Below are 27298 nucleotides of genomic sequence, written 5' to 3' on the forward strand. Positions count from 1 at the left end.
ATGTGAAACCAAAGGGACCTCCCACCCAACTTCTAGACCAATCGGTGAACAAGGTCATTGCCCCAAAGTGAAAGGACTTGTCTGACTGTAAAAAAAAACAGAGAGATGCGTCGCCGTCCAGTGACGTAATGTTGTAGTTTTCTAACCTTTATAAAACTACAACTACCACGTGATGAGCTACCACCTCACACTGGAGTATGAAGAGGCCTTTAGTCACTGCAGTGCAGTATTTATGCAGCTTCTACTAAGCCATTCTGACCTGAGATCAGATTCTAAAAATGTCTTCTACATCCTGACAGTTTTCTGAAAAAGCTATGTTTCTATGTCAGTCGTTCAAAAATAGCAGATCTAGAAGCTCATAGCGCGCCACTCTGTGGCACGCTATGAGCTTGTAGATCTGCTATTTTTCAATAGCTAAAGCATAACATAATGCTAACACCAAAAGGGGTTCCCGCCCAAAATGGGCTAAGCCAAGGCATGCGTACAGGATAACAGCTGTTGAATCAAAACATATTGGAGAGCTGTGTATGTGCCCCTGCCTAGGCCAGCTCTATTAGGATAATTAGACTAAATTAGTTACTAATTGTGTAGGTCCCTTTCAAATCAAAATGCGTAAAAGGACGTAATATATAATAGCAAAAGCACCGTGGTGCTGTTAGCGAAAACACTGAGCTGATGCAACTTAATTAAACCCAGCAAACACATTAGCGTTAAATGGAGTTGTGGTCAATATTTTTGCTCTGTTGTAATGACGTAAAAAGAAAATAATGCATGAGGCACTTTTGTGATCGCAACAAAAATAGACAAAGCCCATATGGGTGGTGGAGAGGAGTGTGTCTGCATAATAGCATAGCCTAATATTCAAAACGCCCTGGGATTTAATATTCTACTGACAGACAGCAAGGTTACTTATATAAATAATATCGTTAACTGAACTAAATAAAAAACTACAATTAAAAAAATAAACTAACTAAATAGTTTTTTGTGTTTACGAAACTAACTAAAACTAACTGAAATTATGGACAAAATTCCTTTAGGTTTTGTTTGTGGATGGTTGGCAGTTCATCTGTAATAGAATACATTTTCCAATTCCATCTTGCTGTTACACACTAGCCTACTAAATCTTTTCAATCCCGCACCAGACAAATTGACCAAAGTAATAAAAAACAAACTAATAAACACTAAAACTATTGCCATTTTCAAAATATAAAACTAGCGAAAACCTGCAAATCTACTAAAAGATTTAAATAAACTAAAAGTAAACAAGAGTAAAATGAAGAATCCCAAACTATTTTCACCGTGGCAGACAGACATGCAGGCACAATAGAACACCTGTATGAATATAAATAATGTACAGTTTCCCTGCAGTCAGAAGAACCTTGAGGGAGAATTCTGAAACACATGGTTCATCACCTCCAGACTAAAAAGTCTTATTATTGTTCAATAACCATGCATCTGCTTGCATATATAGTTAGTGTTTTGATTCCACAAGGCTGCAGCCACTCCTATATCGATCATTCAAACTTTGTTTTGGCTCTAAGGGTATAGGTCGACAGAATTGCATTATGTCCGCATATTGTTCGGTGGTTGTTTGGTTGTTCTTGCACATCCAAGATCTTCTAAAATCAAGGTTGTGCGTGATTTTTGTTTTGTTTTATTTTCTGTGAGGCTTAACTCTGCCTCTAGATATTATATGGTCTGTATAAAATTGTTTTCTCTTTAAAGAGGCACTTCATCTTCGCATAATTGGTCCTCACTAATAATTAATTATAATGTTTTCATCTGCTCTGTCTACGTGTCTCAGAGGAGGGCTGTGGAGAGTTCAGAGACCTGTCTACCGGTGACATCATTGGTATAGGCAGTTTTGGTCATTTCATGTTAACAATGTTATCTAATATATATATATTATAAGTCACTGATAGTCAGGTTTCTGAACTGGGAATTGTGCCATTTTATATTAGTATAAGGACCAGGTACTGAGTAAGTAGTCCTTTAACCCATTCAGGCCTGACGTCGAAATTAAAAAAAAAAAGTTTTCTAAATCATGACAATTTTCTGAAAGATTTGAGGCACATTTTAACGATTTTTCAAAAATAGCAGACCTACAAGTTCATAGCGCGGCACTCGGTGCCGCGCTATGAGCTTGTAGATCTGCTATTTTTCAATAGCTAAATTATAACATAATGTATGTAACCACCAAAAGGGGTTCCCGCTCAAAATGGGTTAAGAACTTTGTTCGGTGTTGGCAAGCCCTGCCCACGCAAAGTTTTCTTGTGTTCGGTTGGAGTGTGCTGCATGTTTTAGTGTTCAAATGCACACCTTCGTGGCTTTGTGCAAAAAAGATGCGTCTGGGGACAATTTAATATTCGCAAAAGATACACAGTGTGTTTAACCCGGAGGTCCCGGAGGTCTCTAGGACTGTTCAACTGCTTTTGAAATGGTACCGTTTTGAGCATTACTTTTACCATACAGCTCTTGAAGTGAGGTACATGCCTGGAGCATGCTGCTCATCAAATAGCTCTACATTCCAAAAGGAAATATCCTATTCCGTTGCATGCATCTAACATCTGAGGTTTGTATATAGGTTAAAAAGAAAAGCATGTTCACAAGAAAATGATTCGGGGAATAAAGAGAATACATTGACAATTAACGACCAAACGGTCCATTAGAGCTTTATGCATCCAGGAAGGGTTTGAATTATGAGAATAATAATGTTGGACAAGCAACATTGATGGTTGAGATTAAGTGCAATCAATAGCAATTCCTTTGGATCTCTTTCTCTCATAGAGCAAGGTAGTTACCCCAAGTTGAAATACTTACAGCCTGAGCTTAATTAAGCACATATTTCACTCAAACTCAAATTGCCATAATTTAGTAACCAATCGATCACACAACACAGCGCCGCAACCCAGTGGGTCAACCCAGGCAACTGCACTCTGAAGTGAAACCCCTCCCCTCTCTCTCTGACTCGCAAACCTAAAAAAGCGACCAATCAAACAACAACCAACGTATAGGGGACAACAACGCCATGGTGCCAGTGTTTAATCCAGCCTCTTCCTTGTCTCTCTTCTTCATCCTACTCGCTCCTCTTCCTCCCTCTCTCTCCCTCTCTCTCTCTCTCTCTATCATCTACTCCCCCTCCCCCCACTCACTATCACTCTCTCCTCCTATGCCGTCTGTTTTGGGCCCTTGCTGCCAATGCCATCAGGTGACCATCTCAGTGGACGGCATACTGACCACCACGGGCTACACCCAGGAGGACTACACCATGCTGGGCTCCGATGACTTCTTCTACATCGGGGGGAGCCCCAACACGGCCGACCTGCCCGGCTCCCCCGTCAGCAACAACTTCATGGGCTGCCTCAAAGACGTGAGTTCACTGTTGACGGGCCGGCGCTTTGTCTTTTCATGGATGGGGGGGGGGGGGGGGGGGATCTGAGACGCGTCATTCAAAAGCCTACACGGGTTGTGCTTATAACCCCGCGTATAGCCCCGCTTCTGTGGCCAATGAGGAAGTGCCTCTGACAGTGCGTTTTAATAACGGGCGACAGCCTGACGTATATTTTTCCGGAAGTGCATTATTTGTCTATGGGACCCGGAAAACTGCCGCAAAGAGGCGGAGGAACGTCGCCCCAAAAAACATGAAAATGTTTTATCTTTGGACGACATCGTCCAGCGAAACACACACGCGCACACACACACACACACACACACACACACACACACACACACACACACACACACACACACACACACACAATGTGTAATTTAAACCTTTAGTGATGAACTGCATTTAATCCCCCCCCCCACACCCCAGGGTCTAGTACGTAACAATTTAACAAGCTGTCAAGAGCGCCAATCTTCACCAAAAAATATGATGCCCTTGTAAACGTAATGACTTGGACCGGTGTGACGCGACACGTGGCGCCCGCGCCGTTTCCCTCATAAAGCCGGGGCTGATTGAATAAGTAATTACTTTTCTCATCACTTTTAATGGATCGCGCGGTAATCACCACATCTCTAACTTAATTATGCCCGTAGAATTACATTTTCATTATTTGGATTGCTATCGCTAGGCTCCCCCGGTGGGGCCTTAAATGTCCCCCAAGGCCTTTAACTATCCTTTCTCTCATCAAGGCCAGACAGAATTTACTGCCTGTGTTGGGCTGGGCATGCCGGCAGACAAACACGTACACGCACACAAGGCTTTTTATTGTATGTTCAGACAATACGGCTTGTAGTAACGTCACGCAAGGCGGCAGTGGCTCAGGGGTATAGAGTGACTGGATGGGAACCGCAAGGTTGCCATTTTGAACCCACGCTCCCCAGAGTTAGTGTCGAAGTGTCCTTGAGCAAGGACACTTCCCGATGTGCAGGTTGGTGCCTTGCATGGTTTCCTCCGGCATCGGTGTATGAATGTGTGTGGGAATGGGTGAATGTAATGCACAATCTATGTAAAGCGCCTTGGATAAAGGTGCTATATAAAATGCACCATTTGCCATTTACAAGCAATGTGAAACAGAGATTAACATTTTAATAAAACAAAAATAAAATGCAAATAAGTTCATCTATCTAGCAAACGGAGTGGCTGCAGTGACGGTGGAAAAGTGAACAATGAAATGAGAAAGACAGACAGATGGAGAGATATGCGGAAAACAATAGACAGACAGAGCAAAAAAAGACACCATGTATTTATAGCGCCACAGAGCGGCAGACAGGCGGAGAGGTGCGAACGGTGAAAATGGAGGTAACATGAAGCGAAGGAGAGTTGTCAGCAAACACGGCAGATGGTGGGTGTAGCGTAGCGGTGAAGAGACTGTCACGTCGGCTGAGTGATCTGCCATGATTTAGCTTAACAGGATAGAGTCGATAGACCAATTAACCCATTTAGGCCTGGCAACGATTCTACAAATGTCTTCTAAATCCTGACAGTTTTCTGAAAAACCCATGTTTCTATGTCAGTCGTTCTCAAACATTTTCATGTCAAGGACCCCCAAGATTATATGTAATCAACCGCCGACCCCCATCTGAAAATATGTTGTTCCAGGGACCTCCCCAGAAGCAAAGATTTGAGTTAAAAACGTTCACTCAAGAATATATATTCAAAGATTTGCACTACATTTTCCCGTTTAAAGAAAAATAGCAGACCTACAAGTTCATAGCGCGGCACTCGGTGCCGCGCTATGAGCTTGTAGATCTGCTATTTTTCGATAGCTAAAGTATAACATAATGAAACACCAAAAGGGGTTCCCGCACAAAATGGGTTAAGACAAAAGGCGAGGCGTAAATGAGCCAGGAATGAGGGGAGCCTAGAACAAAAGCAGACAATGAAAAAGGTGTGATGTGTGAATTATGTCAAAGAAGGTGAAAGATGGAGTCAGAGGGAGAAATGTTGGACAGATGGTAGGCAGATAAGCCATGTATCTCTGCATACTGGCTGCTTTTCAAAGCACTAATTATGAAACAAATGAGAGAAGATAAAACTTCAGAAATGCTTCTGATGTGGACAGCTTATTTATTAGCTATTCAATTTACGACTGTACACAAATGCAGGGCTGCTCCTCTGAGTCAATGTTCTCGCTGTGCCCTGCTGTCGGTGACGGCTGAAGAATCTGCCATCGCCACTGCCCTATAAACATGTAATGTTGTTGTTAGTATAGGAATACACACAGAAGCACCCTCGGGAGGAAGTGCGTGGCCTAAGAATTTACATTTTGATGATGCCAATACATTTGTACTTTTACTCAAATTTAGAATTCTAGAATTCCTAGAAGAAGAATCCTAGAATCCTAGAATTCCGGACATTTAGTATTTGCTGTATTGATACTTTCATACTTTTACTTAAGTATGAAATGTGAGTACTATTTTTCCACCACCGCCATAGGGTCAGTCTCTATCGTGCATACATTTGACCCGAGGTCGGGCCAACCGGAGAAGGAAAGATATGCCACACAGGAGGAGAGCATAGAGACCCCCTTTTCAACCGGTTCAGTTCTTTGTGGTTCGTAGTCCAGAGCTCCAAAATTGGAACGTTAATTATGAATTGAGTGGGCAAAACCATACCTATATTAGATTTGTATCACCATGAAACTTCCTCAGTTGATTACTTACACGAAGGCAATGATTTATTGTAGGCCTATTACTATTTTTTTAAATATGCAAATGAGGCATTATATAGGAAAACTGTGGAAGAGAGTATAATGGGAGAGTGGGAGAGTTACTAATTTACTAATACTAATACTCATAGCACCTGACGAAGCTCACGGCGAAACGCGTCGTGCTAATAAATAAGTTGATGCAGTAAGTTGTCCGTCTTTGTTCCCTGGAGTGTGCAGTCCCTTCCTTGGAAGGTTTTTCCCTTTTTGATGTCTATGCCTGCTAACTAGACTTGCACCTCCCACGGGTCTTGTTGGATGTGCAGGAGTCCCTTTTTTGTCTCACTAATTTACTAATATTGATCTTATAAACAATTCAATACACTGTAGGTATAGTTTTACCCACTCAATTCATAATCAACTTTCACATGTTGGAGCTCTGGCTCATGGACTAAGGACCAACAGGACCAGATTGGGAACCAACCGGTGGAACAGGGGTACAGAGAGACCCCCATACATGGGGAGAGAGAGACCCCCATACATGGGGAGGTGTGTGTGTGTGTGTGTGTGTGTGTGTGTGTGTGTGTGTGTGTGTGTGTGTGTGTGTGACCCCCATACATGGGGAGAACAAACAGATTGGGAACCAACCGGTGCAGAAGGGGTACAGAGAGACCCCCATACAGACCCCCATACATGAGGAGAACAAACAAGTGAAAGCATCACAGACAGATGAGGGGAATGAGGGCGAGCGCCCGGCGGGGGGTCAGGGTGGGCGTGCCTTTTCATCCTGCACTATAGTTCAGTGGTGCCGGATTACCGCCGGCGTCGGGGGGGCGGAGGCGCCGAGGCTTTCATAACGCCACCATGGGAAAAACCCCTTTGATACGCCAAGGCCTCTGGGCACCGAAGATTTCAAACAGAGAGCTGTGTGTGTGTGTGTGTGTGTGTGTGTGTGTGTGTGTGTGTGTGTGTGTGTGTGTGTGTGTGTGTGTGTGTGTGTGTGTGTGTGTGTGTGTGTGTGTGTGTGTGTGTGTGTGTGTGTGTGTGTGTGTGTGTAAACATGGTAAATGGTGCACTTATATAGCGCCTTTATCTAAGGCGCTTTACATAGATTGTGCATCAATTCACACGCACATTCGTACACCGATGGCGGCAGAAACCATGCAAGGCACCGACCAGCACATCAGGAGCAATTAGGGGTTCAGTGTCTTGCCCAAGGACACTTCGACACCAACTCTGGGGGAGCCCGGGTTCGAACTGGCAACATTGCGGTTACTGTGTGTGTGTGTGTGTGTGTGTGTGTGTGTGTGTGTGTGTGTGTGTGTGTGTGTGTGTGTGTGTGTGTGTGTGTGTGTGTGTGTGTGTGTGTGTGTGTGTGTGTGTGTGTGTGTGTGTGTTGCTGTGGGTATGGCTGTTGCTGTGTGTGTGTACACATAGCAACACACGTGTGCACGCATATGTGCTCAAGGTCATACAGTGATGGTGCACTGTGTGATGTGGTGTGTGTGTGTTCAAAGTCGACCACATGCGACGATCATACACTGAGCTGTGATGTGTGTGTCCCACTGTCACTCTCTTGCTGTGTGTCTGTGTGTGCGTGTGTGTGTGTGTGCGTGCATGTGCATGCGTGTTTTCCAGGCTGTGAGGTGTGAAATCATGCCACCGCACATCTACCCCATCTCTCTCTCTCTCTCTCTCTCTCTCTCTCTCTCTCCCTCTCTCTCTCTCTCTCTCTCCCGGCACATCTTGTGTAATTAAGATCCACGGCGGTGCCAACCAGCGTTCACTATCCTGACGGACAAATTAAAAATTGATTCTTTGACTGATTCTGTGCACTGGCTGAATGCTCTCTGTCTCTCTCTGTCTCTCTCTCTCTCTCTCTCTCTCTCTCTAAGTCTATCTGTCTCCCTTTCTCTCTCTGTCTCTCTCTGTCTCTCTGTCTTTCTCTCTCTGTCTGTCTCTGTCTCTCGGTCTTTCTCTCCCTCTCCCTCTCTGTCTCTCCCTCTCTCCCTCTCTCTCCACCACCACCTTCACTGTCTCTCCATCTCATCGTTGTCAGTGAGCCCAACAACAGTAGTCTTGTATGGGCCAGACTGTTGCCTAACAAAGGTAATAGAGCATGCACCTCCACTCTAGCCCAGACTGTTGCCTCCCACAATTTCCAAATGCTCCCGCGGTCATACAGTCTACGGAAGCTCTGTTGATGATCAAGCGATAAAGCCTCCTCCCCACTTCCATTTTGTCTTCCCAATATGAATCAAAGTCATCGAAGCATATACGTATAGCATATAATTAACCCATTTTGACCTGAGATCAGATTCTAAAAATGTCTTCTACATCCTGACAGTTTTCTGAAAAAGCTATGTTTCTGTGTCAGTCGTTCTTCGATTTTTCAAAAATAGCAGACCTACAAGCTTGTAGGTCTGCTCTTTTTCAAAGCTGTTCAAAGTCGACCACATGTGACGACCATACACTGAGGCTGTGATGTCCCCCCCCATTGTCTCTCTCTTGCTGTGTGTGTGCACGGTTCATCAGGGGCCATTACTCATTTACTGGTTCAGAATATTAACATCTTTATTGCGGTCCATGCTATCTGTCCTAATTTTTTCTTTCTTTTTCTTTCTTTTTTTGTCAAACCGTCCCTGATCGATACACTCCCTGACGATGCCGCGGGAGCACATTACACACAACAACACTGACATGTATCAATAATATAAAATATTCAAAGCGCTGTCGTAAAGGTATACAGTCAGTTACACGTCGTTCCATATCCTGTTGTTCTAATTACATGAATACATCCATGTTAATCAAACATATTGCATACACCCCCCCCCCCCACACACGTCCAAGAGTTTACCGGAGAAAAGTGATTATTCACAGGGCGGGGGGGTTCCAGCCTTTGCAGAGTTTCTCAATGACAAAACAAATCAATGGAGTCACCCCTGAGGAGAGCTCTGGCCCTGCGATAGCTGGAACATCACAGCAGACACGCCACAGCCCTGCATAAACCCACACATAAATGTCAGGCCCGAAGACATTCTGATTCACAGAATGACTTCAAGTTGGTCCAATGGCCAAGATGTCACCCCTGCAGTGTAGCCTGCTCTCTCTCTCTCTGTCTCTCTGTCTCTCTGTCTCTCTGTGTCTCTGTCCCTGTCTCTCTCTCTTCTACATCCTGACAGTTTTCTGAAAAAGCTATGTTTCTATGTCAGTCGTTCTTCGATTTTTCAAAAATAGCAGACCTACAAGCTCGTAGATCTGCTTTTTTTCAATAGCTAAAGCATAACATAATGCTAACACCAAAAGGGGTTCCCGCCCCAAAATGGTTTAAAAGAAAAAAAACATATGCATAGATGCAGTTAACTTGACGACATTCAAAGTTTTCATAATCTTTGACAGCAACCTTTCATGTTAATTAAAATGATTTCCACACTATGTATACATTATGTACAGTAAGTATTATGTGTTAGTCACATTGAAAACCCTGCGAAGAGAAAAGCCTGGTCACAACCTAAGGCAGAGAGTGTATTGGCGGGCCGGAACATCGGTCCGATGTATTTCCCCCAATCACAACACTTGTTTCATTCACAGAGAATGTAAACTGATTTGTAAAGCGTCAACGATACACTCTACAGCGTAGGACAGTGGGGGAAGTTAGCATGCTATAATGGAAGCCATCGTTCTTGCAGTAATTCCAAAACCAAATCTTGAAATATTGTTTGCAATGACCAAACCTGCCTACCTACCGATGATGACATGTGACTGGTATAGGCATGGGTGTCTGAACTGTCCACAGCCTTCATTTGAGACACAGCAGTGAGTAGACAATAATGGTACCATATTACAACGAGCATTAGTGAGCACCAATTATATGAAGATAGGGTGAAAACCGGCGAAGTCGTCCCTTAAGTGAGAATGTCCTTGACTCGAGTTAAATACATCTGATATGAATAGAATGAATGCTCTTAACTGCATCTCATTAGCTCGTCCTCTCGCCGTTTCTCACACCTGCAGCAGCGAGCTAAGCCAGTGCCTTATTAGTTTCAGTTTTAGCGTTAGCACGGCCAATTAGCAGAGCTAATCTCCGCTAATGATGACACTATGAGATGAGCACACTGACTGCAGCATGGCCAACGTTGGATATGCCAGGGGAGCTTGCAAATGGCCCTGGCTGCGTATCGCTCGATCGATCGTGTGTGCGTACGTGTGTGTGTGTGTGCGTGTGTGTGTGTGTGTGTGTGTGCGTTTGCACGTGTGCGTGCGTGCGGAGGGGGAGACTGAACTAGAAGCAGTGAAAGAGACAGGCCTCGGTGTCTGTGTGGTGGAATTTAAAACGTGGCTAGAGGGAGTTTGTGTATTTCATCGATTCTGAAAAGCAAACCCAGCGCTCCACAGAGCAAAACGATGAGCCATTCACTGACCTGAACCGAGCGATGCTGCGTAATACTGCTTTACACACCTGCTCACTCTCAGCCACCCTCACATGCACACATACACACACACACACACAGATACACATGCACAGAAATCTTTTTTTTTTTAACAGGCCCACATGCGTGTTCGTCAGCCACGCGCGCACAGACGGCATTACATTCACAGAAAACCACCCAATGATTGAACCGCAGAATCTTCGATTAATTGTTAACTGTTATATGACTATAAGTATTTGTGTTATCTAATGCTATATCAGGTTCTTATCTGAATAAATCGGCTTAGTTTGGCGGAGTGGAAGGTAAATATTGGTCCATTTTATCCAGGGCTCTCAAGCTCTATTTTCTGAAATATACAACACTGCAAAAGACAACAAAAAAAAACAGAAGATACGAACACATTTTTTTCAAATGGCTATCAAAAAGTACTGTGCGTGTTTGTGAGAGTGTCAAAGTATCTCACGTTTGCTTTAAACTTGTGCCAGAGAAATGGAGACGATGTGCAAAGAGAAGTGCAAATCAAAAGGCAAACACTACACACTCACATGCAAACATGCACACTTGTGTACGCACACACACACACACACACACACACACACACGCACACTGCCTTCCTTCCAGGAAAGCAACGAGACAGAGAGAACAGCCTTTTCCACAATGACAGCCTCCTCCTCAGGCTGCACTCCATAGAGTTGTCAAAGAACTAAAGTCTGATCGCAACAACTCCTGTATGACTCGTACAGTGAGAGAGACGAGAGTCATTTACTGCACCACTCTGGCTTTTAAAACCCAAAATCCATTATGAATGCACACACACCGAGGCACAGGCCCGCACTCTGAGCTGAGACGATGGTGATTGCAGTTTGTCGGAACCCCCATCGGAGGACATTAGCATCAGGGGAGAGTGCCGTGATTATTGTGCTTTTTTCTGTATTGTATGTGTCTAGTTAAAGGTATATTCAGTGATTTGACTTAATCTAAATATCACTTATTTTTTCTTTTTTTCTGGATAATCCTCCCTACTATAGAGTGTGCTGACCATATAAGGAGTTCCTCCCTGTCCCCAGTGAGCCCCTGGGGTCAAAAAACCCTAGTTTCAGTTTTGGTGACGGGTGGCAAAGCCTTCATCCAATCAGGATGAGAGAGGCCTTCCTCCAATTATGATCGAGTGGGGGCGGGCCTTGGTGCACATGCTGTTGGCCTGTTGCACTTCCCCCCACTGTAGAGCGTGCATGTGCACATTTTGTTACTGGGGCGGACTGGGTGGTTTTCCAAATCACTCAAATCACTGAATGCTCCTTTAACATTACTCTAATAGACCAGCACTACCTCTTTAACTGAGATCTGTGAACCTGGTTGTTTTGCAAATACTTACAAACTCATGGCAGTGTTCTTTTTTTTGGGTGATCATTCTTGTTGGCTGTGATGTTTTTCATCCACTCCTTCCCAGGAAGAAGTCAGTGAATTTGCTTAGAGACACACACACACACACACACACACACACACACACACACACACACACACACACACACACACCACACACACACACTGGCACACTCCTATCCCACGCCGTTCAATTAAAACAAATGCTTTTTACACATTATTGCATTTAAACCTCTTTAAAGTGTTTATGTATGCTGCACGCACGCACGCAAGCATGCGCGCACACACACACACACACACACACACACACACACACACACACACACACACACACACACACACACACACACACACAGACACACACACAGTTTTCACATTTACTGTATAGTACAAACACATATACTATAATTGCGTTCTAGCCCACAATGCATTTAAAACGACAATGTTGCATCTATTTTCATCAATAACACCCGCATAAATGTTTAGCAATTTCTCCACCCACATCATTTCCATTACACAAATGAGTGAACTCACACACAGCATTATGCATGCAGATCACTTAAACGCGCACGCACACACACACACACACACACACACACACACACACACACACACACACACACACACACACACTGCTGTGTCCATATCGTGCAGTCCTCTTCTACTTTAACTTTATACATGGCAATGTTTTGCAGTGGTGGAAAGTACAGTACAGTACAGTACAGTACAGTACAGTACAGTACAGTACAGTACAGTACAGTACAGTACAGTACAGTACAGTACAGTACAGTACAGTACAGTATGTATGTATGTACTATATATGTACAGTATTATGCATGTTTGTACAGTAGGCCTACTGTACAAAAATGCTCATGAGTCATTTTCATCCTCAGTCCCCACCTAAAAATAAAACAAGCCAACAGTACTTTACATTATGAAACAAAGCATTAAAAGCATACATACACAAGGAAAGTACAAAGGTGTAAAGTGCAACTATATAATTTAGCAGTGTTTTTTTTAAGGGGAATACAGATTTGTAACTAAGGTATAACTTGTGCATAAGGTGCAGTATTGCTTTCAAATAATACAAACATTTGAGTACTTTTTTCCACCACTGATTGTCATGCCAACCGTCTCCACTAGGTGGTGTACAAGAACAACGACTTCAAGCTGGAGCTGTCGCGGCTGGCCATCGAACGTGACCCCAAGATCACGTTGAACGGCGACCTGGTGTTCCGCTGTGAGGACGTGGCGGCGCTCGACCCCGTCACCTTCGAGACGCCCGAGTCCTACATCGCCCTGCCCAGGTCAGCGTTAATTTAGTCCTACATCGCCCTGCCCAGGTCAGAGCTAATTTAGTCCTACATCGCCCTGCCCAGGTGACCTGTTAATTTAGTCCTACATCACCCTGCCCAGGTCAGCGTTCATTAATTCCTCCATTGCCCTGCCCAGGTGACCTGTTGATTTAGTCCTACATCGCCCTGCCCAGGTGACCTGTTCATTAAGTCCTACATCGCCCTGCCCAGGTGACCTGTTGATTTCCTCGACTAATACTTGGACAAAAAAATGTTCGTCGACTACAACTTTTTTCACTGACGAAAATGTAATGGAAACTAAATACTAAATATATTGACAATTTCATCAACAAATAAAAACTAGACTAAAATATTTGGAAGGGACTATCGTGGACAGGAGATGCAGTACAAGTCATTGTACACTTGGTTGCATGCTGAAAACAGCAGATCTACAAGCTTGTAGATTGGCTATTTTCAGCAAGTGTAAAATCAGTCATTACGACGACATCATAAATCAACTGTAGATTTAGTCGACTAAAATCTTATGATATTTAGTCGACTAAAACTAGACTAACAACGGCCTGGGCCGGCCGAGCGGTCCAGGCACCTATAGGCTGGTTCGAGTCCCGATCCCGACGACCATTGCTGCGTGTCTTCCCCCACATCTCTCTCCCCATTCCCTGTCAAACTACTGTAAATCTATCAATAAAGGCAACAAAAGCCCCAACAATATCAAAAAGAAAAATCTAAATTCTGCTGTCAAAACCAACGCTGCTCATGCAGGTGGAACGCCAAGAAGACGGGCTCCATCTCCTTCGACTTCCGCACCACGGAGCCCAGCGGCCTGCTGCTGTTCAGCCACGGCCGGCTCCAGGCGGGCCCCAGCAAGGAGCCCCAGAGGCCCGCGGGCCGCGAGCCCAAGACGGACTACTTCGCCATGGAGCTGCTGGACGGCTACCTCTACCTGCTCATAGACATGGGCTCCGGGAAGACCAAGCTGAAGACCAGCAACAAGAAGGTGAACGACGGGGAGTGGTGCCACGTGGACTTCCAGAGGGAGGGGAGGAAAGGTAAGGACCACATATATGTGACTCTATTTCATACATGGGCAACTTGCTGGCCCGGGGGCCACATGCAGCCCCCACCTTCACTTAATGTGGGCCTGTCAGAATACTTTATAAAGTTAATATAACTATAATATAACTATAATTGAATGCATTTTAAATTAAATGTTACTTTTCAGGATTGCAATAGAAAAATAGCAAAAAATAATTCATGATTTCAATTCAAATAATAGCAAAAATAGCTGATCTAAAAGCTCAAAACGTGTCGCACTGCGACGCGTTTTGAGCTTGTAGATCGGCTATTTTTGCTACGACAGTAATATGCAATGTGGCCCTCTAGAGTGAGAGTGGAAATATATTGGCCATCGTCAAAGTTGCCCACCCCTGCTCTATTTGATACAGAGACAGTCATGGCGGCTGTACTAAGTTCCGACACGTGTTTTGGTTCTGACGGTCATTAGACCGACAACCTATACCTCTATCCCTAACCTAACCATAACCGCAAGCACGGAGCAGTGCATGTTCGAGCGGTAGTCCAACCGTTGTTCCCACATGTCGGACTAATGTTCCGTCGGAATTGCGTCTGGATCCCGGCAAGACTAACTGTTCAGGAGAGGAGAAAAACGTTTTATTTTGAGTTGAGTAATGAGTTAATAGCACAGGCAGACTCTTCACATACTATAGGGCTGCATGCCTGAAATAAATGTCACGCACTACATCCAACCGAACTGGGGAAACTCCCCTCTGTCAGGTGAAATGAAGCGGCTTGGACTCAGTCAGTCCATTGCTCGAGTCTAGAGCCCAGGATTACATTACATTTGACACTTAAAATGGGTTACAAAATCGTGGGATACAATTTTGAAAAACAAACTTTTCTTTTTTTGTTGTCAATGTTATCACACAAAACGCACATTAGCTCATTCATTCATTCATTCATTCATTCATTCATTCATTCATTCATTCATTCATTCATTCAGTCATTCATTCGTGATGTGTATAGGCATTATTCAAGACACACACAAGTGCATGATTATATCACTGTAGCAAAGCAATTAAATTATTACATATTTTCAGTTGACATTTTAAGATATACGCTTTCTTACAGTATATGTAGGGGAGATTCAAGTTGGCCAATTAACTGATAATGTATTTATCTGACTCAAAGCCTTGTTAAAGTGCACTGGGAAGCCATGCCGCTATTCGACCCCTGTGGCTTTTTGTGTGTGTGTGTGTGTGTGACTGTGTGTGTGTGGCGCGCGCCTGCTTGTTCGTGGGTGCCGTGCACGTGCAGAAGGGTGAACATTCAGGTCTACTTGCTTGAGTGAGAAAACAGTGGGTGGCGAAGCTAGCCTCGTGTAGCCAGCCTGCATCTGCCTTTGCAATGCATATCGCCCCATGGCAGAGTAAATCTGACCCCTCTCAATGCATATCGCCCCTGCATGGCAGAGTAAATCTGACCCCTCTCAATGCATATCGCCCCATGGCAGAGTAAATCTGACCCCTCTCAATGCATATCGCCCCTGCATGGCAGAGTAAATCTGACCCCTCTCAATGCATATCGCCCCATGGCAGAGTAAATCTGACCCCTCTCAATGCATATCGCCCCTGCATGGCAGAGTAAATCTGACCCCTCTCAATGCATATCGCCCCATGGCAGAGTAAATCTGACCCCTCTCAATGCATATCGCCCCTGCATGGCAGAGTCAATCTGACCCCTCTCAATGCATATCGCCCCATGGCAGAGTAAATCTGACCCCTCTCAATGCATATCGCCCCTGCATGGCAGAGTCAATCTGACCCCTCTCAATGCATATCGCCCCATGGCAGAGTCAATCTGACCCCCTCAATGCATATCGCCCCTGCATGGCAGAGTCAATCTGACCCCTCTCAATGCATATCGCCCCATGGCAGAGTCAATCTGACCCCTCTCAATGCATATCGCCCCATGGCAGAGTCAATCTGACCCCTCTCAATGCATATCGCCCCAAGGCAGAGTCAATCTGACCCCTCTCAATGCATATCGCCCCATGGCAGAGTCAATCTGACCCCTCTCAATGCATATCGCCCCAAGGCAGAGTCAATCTGACCCCTCTCAATGCATATCGCCCCATGGCAGAGTCAATCTGGCCCCTCTCAATGCATATCGCCCCATGGCAGAGTAAATCTGACCCCTGTCTCAATGCATATCGCCCCATGGCAGAGTAAATCTGGCCCCTCTCAATGCATATCGCCCCATGGCAGAGTAAATCTGACCCCTCTCAATGCATATCGCCCCATGGCAGAGTAAATCTGACCCCTCTCAATGCATATCGCCCCTGCATGGCAGAGTCAATCTGACCCCTCTCAATGCATATCGCCCCATGGCAGAGTCAATCTGACCCCCTCAATGCATATCGCCCCTGCATGGCAGAGTCAATCTGACCCCTCTCAATGCATATCGCCCCATGGCAGAGTCAATCTGACCCCTCTCAATGCACATCGCCCCATGGCAGAGTCAATCTGACCCCCTCAATGCATATCGCCCCTGCATGGCAGAGTCAATCTGACCCCTCTCAATGCATATCGCCCCTGCATTGCAGAGTCAATCTGACCCCTCTCAATGCATATCGCCCCATGGCAGAGTCAATCTGACCCCTCTCAATGCATATCGCCCCATGGCAGAGTCAATCTGACCCTCTCAATTGTGGGAGGACTTCACGGCCGAAGTGGTGACGAGCCAACCAGATTCGTCTGGAACCAGGCTATAACCAACCAGGGCCCAGTATTGGGGGCGGGACATTGCGGTAAAAAGAAAAAATAACACTGAGAGGGACGAGACTAATATCCATGCAGTGATATTAGTATCGCTACGCCAGGATATGGCGAAGCACCTCGGAAAGTCATATCTTCTCATAACGGCGCCCTACAGGGAGGGAGAGTGCCTGTGTGCGTGCGTGCGAACTCGCCGCTGCCCCGGCTGTAATTGGCTTTTAATAGAAAATTAAGATGGAGTCGTTAATCACAGACGAAGAGAGCCCCCCCCCCCTCACTCCCTGCTGCAGTCGGTCGGTGTCCCGTCTCCTCCATTTAGCCTGTTACAGACACATTACACTGTCTACGTTTCTGCTATGTCTCTCACCCTGCTGTCTCTCTCTCTCTCTCTCTCTCTCTCTGATGTTACCCTGTTGCTCACAGCTTATACTGTTTTGCTCAGTCACATTGAGACAACAAACTCTAACCACCTCTTCTCTCTCCCCCACAACCCCGTCCATGCTATGGCACAGGCTCCATATCGGTCAACAGCCGCAGCCTGCCCTTCAACTCGCCGGAAGGCAGTGAGATCCTGGACCTGGACAGCGACATGTACCTGGGCGGCCTGCCCGAGGCCAAGGCGGAGCTGGTGCTGCCGCCCGAGGTGTGGACGGCGCTGCTCAACTACGGCTACGTGGGCTGCGTGCGCGACCTCTTCATCGACGGCAAGAGCCGCGACGTGCGGCGGCTGGCCGAGATCCAGAGCTCGCCGGGCGTCAGCAGCTTCTGCACGCGCGAGCTGCAGAAGCGCTGCGCCGGCGCCCCCTGTGGCAACGCCGGCCTCTGCAAGGAGGGCTGGAACCGCTACATCTGCGACTGCGTCGGCACCGGGTACCTGGGAGGAAACTGCGAGATAGGTGAGCATGGTTCGTTGTTAGGGACAGGTATATAGGAGGGACTGTGGTGGAAGATAGGTGAGCATGGTTCGTTGTTAGGGACAGGTATATAGGAGGGACTGTGGTGGAAGATAGGTGAGCATGGTTCGTTGTTGGGGACAGGTATATAGGAGGGACTGTGGTGGAAGATAGGTGAGCATGGTTCGTTGTTAGGGACATGTATATAGGAGGGACTGTGGTGGAAGATAGGTGAGCATGGTTCGTTGTTAGGGACATGTATATAGGAGGGACTGTGGTGGAAGATAGGTGAGCATGGTTCGTTGTTGGGGACATGTATATAGGAGGGACTGTGGTGGAAAAAGTAATTAGATTTTTTTTACATACTGTAAGGCAGTGGTTCTCAAACTTTGTGAAGGACCCCTAAATGAATGTGTAGTTGGCCGCAGACCCCCCATCTGAAAAGATTCCCCATACAAGATCTGTGGTATTAAAAATATTAAAACATTTTTTAAAGAATGTTACGATTTTTTGAAAGTAGCTGCATGGGGGTCCCCCGACCCCACTTTGAGAACTCCTGCAGACCATCATAACCCTGAGAGCGTGTACACATGGAACCAAATGGACCCGTAAGGGTTCATTTGGTTCCATTTGTACACTCTCTCAAAGTTACAGACCCACAAGGGCCCGTTTGGTTCCCAACTATCATCATTTAGCTGAGGACCCCCAGGAACCCACTCAAGTAGGCTACCCCCTGGGACCCCTGGACCCCTGGGAGAGAGATGAAGCAGGGACCCCCACCCCAAACGATGACATTTCTTCCCAAACCCAGCACATTGTGCTCCGAGCATTATGCTCTGCTTAGCCGATAGCAACAGGCCGAGGATACACAGACAGACAGATGGCCTTTGCATGGCCTATGGGAACATGTGGTGCATTTAGAGGCGCCATGGGCGTTCGACACAGTAGAAAGTTGCACAGAACACATTAGAGCAAACATTACTGACTGAGAACCATGGACTCCTCCTCCTCCTCCGACGGCGACAACAACAGGTTGTTTAGAAAAGGACAGTTCCCGCGACACACAAAAGGCTGCATGCAGTGCTGCATGCCACATGTTGCCTACCAGCTGCTATTGGAACGCTAGGGGAGAACAGACAGCAACTCTACAAGGAGAGCTGTGTGTGCGTGCGTGTGTGCCACCCTGAGGCCCTGGTGGCATTTGCGCACGCTGTTGGCTGGCAGCAGGGGATGAAATTAGGGCGAGCGTATGAGAGAGAGGCTGGCGGAGCAGCCGTATCTGTGCTTCGCCATCTGGGGCCGGTCGTACACACCCAGGTGGCATGCATGCAGGTACACAGACATACATGCCAGGCTGGGGAACGAGGTGAATTACACACCTGGTTCATCCCCCATTTAGCTCCGCCCGGGGGCGTCGGCCTTGGTATGTTTACATTATGGATACGGTGGTTAGAAATATTGTGATGCTTTGCCGGGGGAATTGTTGTAGATCGGCTATTTTCAAATAGCCGAAATGTATATGCAAGGTGTTTTGTAATAATAATCAAAATCTACAAAGTAACTAAAGTTTTCAAATAAATGCAGTGGAGTAAAAATACTTTTACTTTTACTTCTACTCCACTACATCTCAGAGGCAAATATTGAGTATTGGAAATACTCAAGTAAAGTACAAATACCTCAAAACTGTACTCCAGTGCAGTTACTTGAGCAAATGTACTTGGTTACTTTCCACCACTAGAACTGTTTTTGTCTCCAGCCATCAACAGAGGAGGCAGAGAGTTTTCCACAGCTCTCTCCTGCCATCCAGTGGCAGCCCTCGTGTACTGCGAAGCCAAGGGGACTGTTATGGACTCATCCTCCATAATAATCCCTCTTATATTATTTTCCCTGCCGTGATGCCACTTTATTAGCCGTGTAGATCAGTGCCAAGGTGAGAGCAGTCCATGATATTGCCTTTTCGCTTCAGAAAATTATACATATATATGCTTACATTTGACGAGTATATTAGTATATTCGTCCTCCTCCGATCCATACTGAAATAAAGTACAAAGCCTAGGGAAATAATATAACTTTCTTTAATATACCTTTAACCCATTTTGACCTGAGATCAGATTCTAAAAATGTCTTCTACATCCTGACAGTTTTCTGAAAAAGCTATGTTTCTATGTCAGTCGTTCTTCGATTTTTCAAAAATAGCAGACCTACACGCTCGTAGCGCGCCACTCGGTGGCGCGCTATGAGCTTGTAGATCTACTATTTTTCAATAGCTAAAGCATAACATAATGCTAACACCAAAAGGGGTTCCCGCCCAAAATGGGTTAAAGTACTGCCATGAACTCCACGTCTCTCTTCACGATTAGAATTACATCTCAGTCAGTCACAGCTGTAACACAATAATCAATTGCCAGCTGGTTATTTTCCCCCTCTGGCATTACAGTATTTGTTTTGACTGTGAAGTGAACCAACGCCTTCGTCAATGCAGAAAAATCTTCTCCCAATTGTTTATGGTCTGTATAATTGCTATTGGCTTTCTACAGCGCTCCTCTGTTTGCATGGTTTACCCACTGAATCCCTATATACACTTAGATGACCGGAGTCCCCCAGGGATCTATGCTTGGCCCCGTACTACTTTTGCTCGACACTAAATATCTTCGCAGAAAATAGCCGATCTACAGGCTGGCAATACATCCCATTGTGACCGCGATGTGTGATTTTGTGCGTCTCACCAAATGCTTGACCCATGTACTCTTGACCCATGTGTACTCAAGTACAAGTACTGTACTCAAGTACAAGTACTGTACTTGAGTTTGAGGTATTGTTACTTTACTTTATTATAGTATATATTATAGTATTTTCAATTTTCAATATTTTTACTTATACTCCACTACTTCTCAGAGGCAACTATTGTTCTTTTACTCCACTGGAATTATTGTTGAAAACTTGAGGTGCTATAGTTACTTTGTAGATTTTGACAGCCCTATTTAAACTTTTGCCTATTTGAAAATAGCCAATCTACAAGCTCACAACACATTGCGATGCAACGCGTTTGTGGAGCACATTGTAGCTTGTAGATCTGCTTTTTATTTTTTGATGTTTTTGATCAGGTGAAATGATCAAATCCCCTTCTGGGCGGGGATTTTCTTTCTTTTCCATGAGTTGGGCGTTGTCAGGTACTCAGCTGCCCTGTAGCATAGTGGTCTAGTGACTCAACTTTCAATCAGTGTTGCCATGTCTGCTTATTATAAGCGACTTTGGGCTTGTTTTTCTGTAAAGTTGCTTATAAATATTGGTAGTTGCGGGTTGCGTTTTTTGGGGCTTGTTTCTAAAGTGTAGTTGTTTATGTGGGCTTGTTTCCTAATGTTGTTTAAAGCAGTGATTCTCACACATCTCCATGTCAAGGACCTCCACATTAATGTATTTGTCCAACAAAGGACCCTACATTTAAAAATGTTTTGTGCCAGGAACAACAAGATGTGTGTTGTTGTTAAAATGTTTCAAAGAATATTCAAGTCACATTCATTCTTTTCCATGATTGTTTTAATGCGACACGTTGTGAGCTTGTAGATCTGCTATTTTCAAATAGCCTTAGTCAGGCTTCTTCTTTTGGGCTTGTTTTCATGGACCTGGTTGCTTGTTTCTCTCACACAATGTGGCAACACTGCTTTCAATCCACACCGCACAGGTTTGAATCCTGCTTGCCCCACTATGTTAGGGTTCGTGAGGTTATAGGGTTAGTGTTAGGGTTCAGAAATACCTACATTTATCATCACAATGTATTTCTATCAGAAATGCATTAATCTGGTGGTATTTCTGTTTCTGTTTCTGTTACCAGACTGGTAATTCTGTCACAAAGGGAGTTATCAGACTGGTAATTCTGTCACAAAGGGAGTTATCAGACTGGTAATTCTGTCAGAAAGGGAGTTACCACACTGGTAATAATGTCAGAAAGGGAGTTACCAGACTGGTAATTCTGTCAGAAAAGGAGTTACCACACTGGTAATTATGTCAGAAAGGGAGTTACCAGACTGGTAATTCTGTCAGAAAGGGAGTTACCACACTGGTAATAATGTCAGAAAGGGAGTTACCAGACTGGTAATTCTGTCAGAAAAGGAGTTACCACACTGGTAATTATGTCAGAAAGGGAGTTACCAGACTGGTAATTCTGTCAGAAAAGGAGTTACCACACTGGTAATTCTGTCAGAAAAGGAGTTACCACACTGGTAATTATGTCAGAAAGGGAGTTACCAGACTGGTAATTCTGTCAGAAAGACACCCATGGCTTTCCGCGTTCGGCGCCACTCAAACTGAGGGAAGCCTCGCCCCTATATTTCTGTCAGAAGCAGTTGAGGGCTGATTTTCACCCAGGCTGCCATCAAACCCACACTGCGAAAGAAAGAGCCCTGCATCCTCAGGCAACTGTCACTCCTTGCATGCAGGCAGCTAGCGGTCTATTTATGGCCGGCCTCTGTGTGGAGACACGGGACTCAAGGTCGTGGCTTCCTGGGCACGCTGCTGTCTGATGTCTCAGGCCTGACTCACACGTGCACAACAGATTGATGTATAGCTGATGCAGGAGACTTATTGACTGATGCAAGCTCGCAATTCATTTCCAATGGGAGTCACATGGTTTGACACAACATTTGTGTTGTATGAGGGGGTGGGGGGCAGTCGAAACACAGCCGAAAGCCGTACAACACAAATGTTGTGTCAAACCACGTGACTTCCATTGGAAATGCATTGGGGCAAGATGTAAACAAACCCTTTCTTTACATCTAGTATGCATCAATGTTGTATGCTAGATCGAAAGGTGTGAGTCAGGCTTCAGGCATCTGCTGCTGCCAAACAATTCCTTTTGCATTCACTTCATGTTTTCACCGCCACCAGGGGGCGCCAAAAGTCCCAGACTGCCACCATATATATTTTATTTTATTATTATTTTATTTTTTCCCCCCATGTTAAAAAGGCGTTAAAGACGTCCTTGGCGCTCCAGGACATCATGAAAGTCCTTGGCAGCCATTGAGTTGCATAGTTGATCACCCCCCAAAGATACTCATTTATTGATGTATTTATTTATACAAATTGAACCCTGCATGGATAGAATGACAGATTGAGGTACTATAAAAGTCTATATGTCTGTCTTTGTTTGTTTCAGAGTGTGGTGTAGAATCTATACAGCACACTCATTTAACAAACCCACAGGAAGACATAATAGTATTTTATGCTAGTCAATATTTAATTCTATCCAGGGTTCAATGTGTATAAGTAAATACATGGCTATTCTAATGGAAGAGACAGAGTTTATATATGAATGCAATGGACTGTAATCAATAGAATTGTTGAGATTCTGTGACAAAGCCTGGAGTTCGCACATTTAGATCAGAACCACTCCAAATCATGATATATGTACTGTATTTAACCCATTCTGGGCGGGAACCCATTTTGGTGTTTTAAGCATTATGTCATACTTTAGCCATTGAAAAATAGCAGATCTACAAGCTCATAGTGCCGCGCTACGAGCTTGTAGATATGCTATTTTTCAATGATTGTTAAAATGTGGCGCACATCTTTGAATATATATTCTTTCAGAGCGTTATATTCTTTTCAGAACGTTTTTAACTCAAATCTTTGCTTCTGGGAGGTACCTGGAACAACATATTTTTCAGATGGGGGTCGGCGGCCAAATAAACTACATATAATTGTTGGGATCCTTGACATGAAATACTTTGAGCATCACTGATATAGAAACATAGGTTTATCAGAAAACTGTCATGATTTAGAAGACATTTTGTAGAATCTTAACTCAAATGTTCTGGCAAAAAAAAGGCCACTAGATGTCACTGTGCTTTCAGTAGCATGCCTTTTCCTCTGTCAGGAAGTGTATGACAAAAAAGTACCACTCATGGCATGTGCACATTGTTTTTATTTTTTTCCAGGTAAGATTATTTTTTGGACATATCATTTCAGAGGTTACTGAACATAATTATGTAACTGACATACAATAATAAAAAGTCTACTATGTCTAATAATGTTCTAAATACACACTGTACTCTACCAAAGGTAAATTCAAGTTAAGTGAAGCTAGCCCCCCTAGTGGCGAAAAATGAAACTTCTGGGAACACAGATTAAGTGAAGCTAAACTATAAAGTCATTCAAATCTAGCTGTTTCTCTATTCTGAGGGCAACATTTGCCTGAAAACAGCCGATCTTATAAAGTCTGTCTATTTTCGGCAGAGATTTGGTGTATGTCTAGGGCTGGGGGACCTGATCCAAACTGTTCATTTGAGGGACAGAAGTATCACTTGTGTGGGACAAGTAAGGTGGGACGGGGTTAGCAACTTATTACCTAAATGCCTTGATGTCATATTCGACGAGAGGCCTATCATTTTGTTATTAAACACATCTGATCACATCACATTTTGTTCTAAAATGCTAATTTTGGTCATGTGTGGTATGGCCGACTTGGGACTGTAGCCCTAGGGCAGGGGTGCCCACACATTTATGACGTCAGATCTACTTTCAAAATTACCAGCTCAACAAGATCTACCCACTGAAAAAATAAGTGTACCATTGCTGAAAATAGTTTAAATATATAATGTACCTGGGTGGGCTTTGGAATAGGGATAAATTATGACAGGCAGTTTCTGCTGTCAAAATATGTCCCCCCCCGTATTTAACTTAAACGCCCAATGCATTCTCAATGGCAATAGCACAAACTTTGGCATGCTACTAGTCCTACATCAGGGGTGCCCACACATGTATGACGTGAGATCTACTTTCAAAATGACCAGCTCAACAAGATCTACCCACTGAAAAAATAAGTGTACCATTGCTGAAAATAGTTTAAATATATAATGTACCTGGGTGGGCTTTGGAATAGGGAGAAATTATGACAGGCAGTTTCTGCTGTCAAAATATGTCCCCCCCGTATTTAACTTAAACGCCCAATGCATTCTCAATGGCAATAGCACAAACTTTGCCATGCTATTAGTCCTACATACTTACACCTAGAAACCCCATTCAAACCTATTTAGGTTCATCTTACGGTGGACATGTTTGCCTGAAAATAAATCTTTGAAATGTTTCATAGTTTTAGAAATATATAGTGCTTTCAAATTTGAGAAATTTATAATGGGGCTCAATGGCAGCTCTATGGCACGTCAAAAAATTACTTTCACCTAGAAACTCTATTCACACATTTTATAATTCAGCTTACTGTGGAGACACATGCTGGAACTTTTTACTTTTAAATGATTTGTAGTTTCTCAGTTATTTAACTTAAACGCCCAATGCATTCTCAATGGCAATAGCACAAACTTTGGCATGCTACTAGTCCTACAATAGGGGATATTTCTCATGTTATTTTAACAACACATCTTGCAGGAAAAGAGGGAATAAGAGATCTTTACAACAGAAAGCCTATTCTTTCCTATTATAGTTTACTAAAAATTCAATGATAGATAGGGGCAGGTATAAATAAGATTTATCTTCTTCCTGCTCCTTTTCTTTTCTGTTATGGAATATGTAAAAAGAGTACAAAGTAAAATGAATATAATCATGTAAAACCATAACTGAAATGAAATAAATAAATATGAAATTAAATTAAATGAATATTAAAGGGTTAATAGTTTGATTGTTGGACTTAAAGCTGTAGGAAATACTTTAATATCACTATCACTATATTACAGTGATTGCAACGGTATTCATTCATAAATTAATTCCATGGTGGGAGTTCTGGTTAGCCCCTTTCGGGACCCTCGGATACCTTTTCTGTATGTTGGACGGTGGTACCCTATAGGGTCCCTTGAAAGTCAATCCATGCCAATAAACGCAGCTGTACGACTGTCTGCTCACAGACAAATAATGTTGCTTGAGTGTGCAATGATTGATTGATTGATAATTGTATTAGACAATAAGATGCATTGGTCCAAAAGGACAGCACCGAAGAAAGACCTTGCGGTCTTGTTTCTATTCGGGTCCCATGCATTCATTCACAATGACAGTGACAACAATTAAGGTTTCTCAAACACAGTAAATCTACATGTACAGGTTGGAATAGAAATACGATGATAAAAAAGGGGGGGGACGGGGTAAAGAGGTGGGGCAATCACTTTCCCTCCCTTTGACCTGATGACAGTGACAGGTGAATTTTCAGACCATTTTTAAAAGAAACCAGTGATCTGCTTGTTTTGAGGGAAGGGGGCAGGGCATTCCACACTTGAGTGGCAGTGCTGTGGAAGGTGAATTTAGTATTTACCCATATTTGTTCTGAAAAAGGGTGGCACCAGATCATTATTTGGTATGTTTCAGCAAAAAAAAAGTAGCATAAATAAAATACAAATGTCAATCATTCCATTCAATCTTGCAGAGGCGACGGTGCTGAGCTACGACGGCAGCATGTACCTGAAGATCCTCATGCCGGTGCCCATGCACACGGAGGCCGAGGATGTGGCGCTGCGCTTCATGTCCCAGCGCGCCTACGGCCTGCTCATGGCCACCACCTCCAAGGAGTCCGCCGACACGCTGCGCCTGGAGCTGGACGGGGGACGAGTCAAGCTCACCGTGAACCTGGGTAGGAACAACCCCCCCCGAACCATCCATTCATCCATCAATCCATCAATCTATCCATCCACCCCCCTCCCCTCCCCACCCAATGTGGGCCACCACCACGATGAGCCGTGAAGACCTTAAGCGTTATTCATAGTCTGGATTTTCAGTGGTGAGGTGACCACCGCTCCGGTGATGAGGTGACCACCGCTCCGGTGGTGAGGTGACCACCGAAGCGGTGGTTTGGATGTCGCCAATGTTGTGGTTGGATGAGCGGTGGTGAGTAAAAACAGAGCGGTGGTTTGCTCTTCACCGCGGCTCAGTGACGTCATGTTGTAGTTGCGGTGGTCACCTCACCACCGACAATCCAGACTATATGAAAGAGCCTTTAGAGCCCTATTAAATAGTCCAGTTTTTGGTGAAGTAAAAACCAGAGAGATGTGTTGTTGTGCGAGCGGAGGTGACGCAACGCGGCGTGACGTAATTGTTCTCGGTTTCCGGTGGTCACCTCTTCATCGAAAACTGGACTATGAATATATAGGGCTCTATTCATACTCTAGTTTTTTGGGTGATGAGGTGACCGCACCGTTTCGGTGGTCACCTCATCGCCTAACAACTGGAGTATGAATAGGCCTTTCTACTCCCTGTAGTCCAGCAGCATACCATGTGTCAACCCCCATGTTTGCCCATGAAGTTTGAAGGGACTTTAACATTGGCTTTTAGATTTATTTAGTTGTTATTTTATGGCATATAGGCTTCGGGCGTGCTTTTGTCACATCGTGGCGGGATATAAATGATTTGCGCGGCCGGCATGTGTTTGGCCTCTCCATTGAGGACTTTGGG

The 27298-nt window shown here is 44.5% G+C and overlaps 1 protein-coding gene across 1 annotated transcript in view; it reads left to right on the top strand.

Moving 5' to 3' along the window:
• Nucleotides 1-27298, top strand: part of LOC306914191 (neurexin-2-like) — an 847936-nt gene that overhangs the window by 348168 nt on the left and 472470 nt on the right. Inside the window, exons 6-10 of the mRNA XM_079491166.1 lie at nt 3209-3370; nt 13052-13215; nt 13987-14273; nt 17531-17914; nt 26277-26480. Of these exons, the coding sequence (XP_079347292.1) occupies nt 3209-3370; nt 13052-13215; nt 13987-14273; nt 17531-17914; nt 26277-26480 (1201 nt within the window). The remainder of the gene's footprint in view (nt 1-3208; nt 3371-13051; nt 13216-13986; nt 14274-17530; nt 17915-26276; nt 26481-27298) is intronic.

The sequence above is a fragment of the Electrona antarctica genome (genome assembly GCF_951216825.1).
Source record: "Electrona antarctica genome assembly, chromosome: 21".
Taxonomy (NCBI): domain Eukaryota; kingdom Metazoa; phylum Chordata; class Actinopteri; order Myctophiformes; family Myctophidae; genus Electrona; species Electrona antarctica.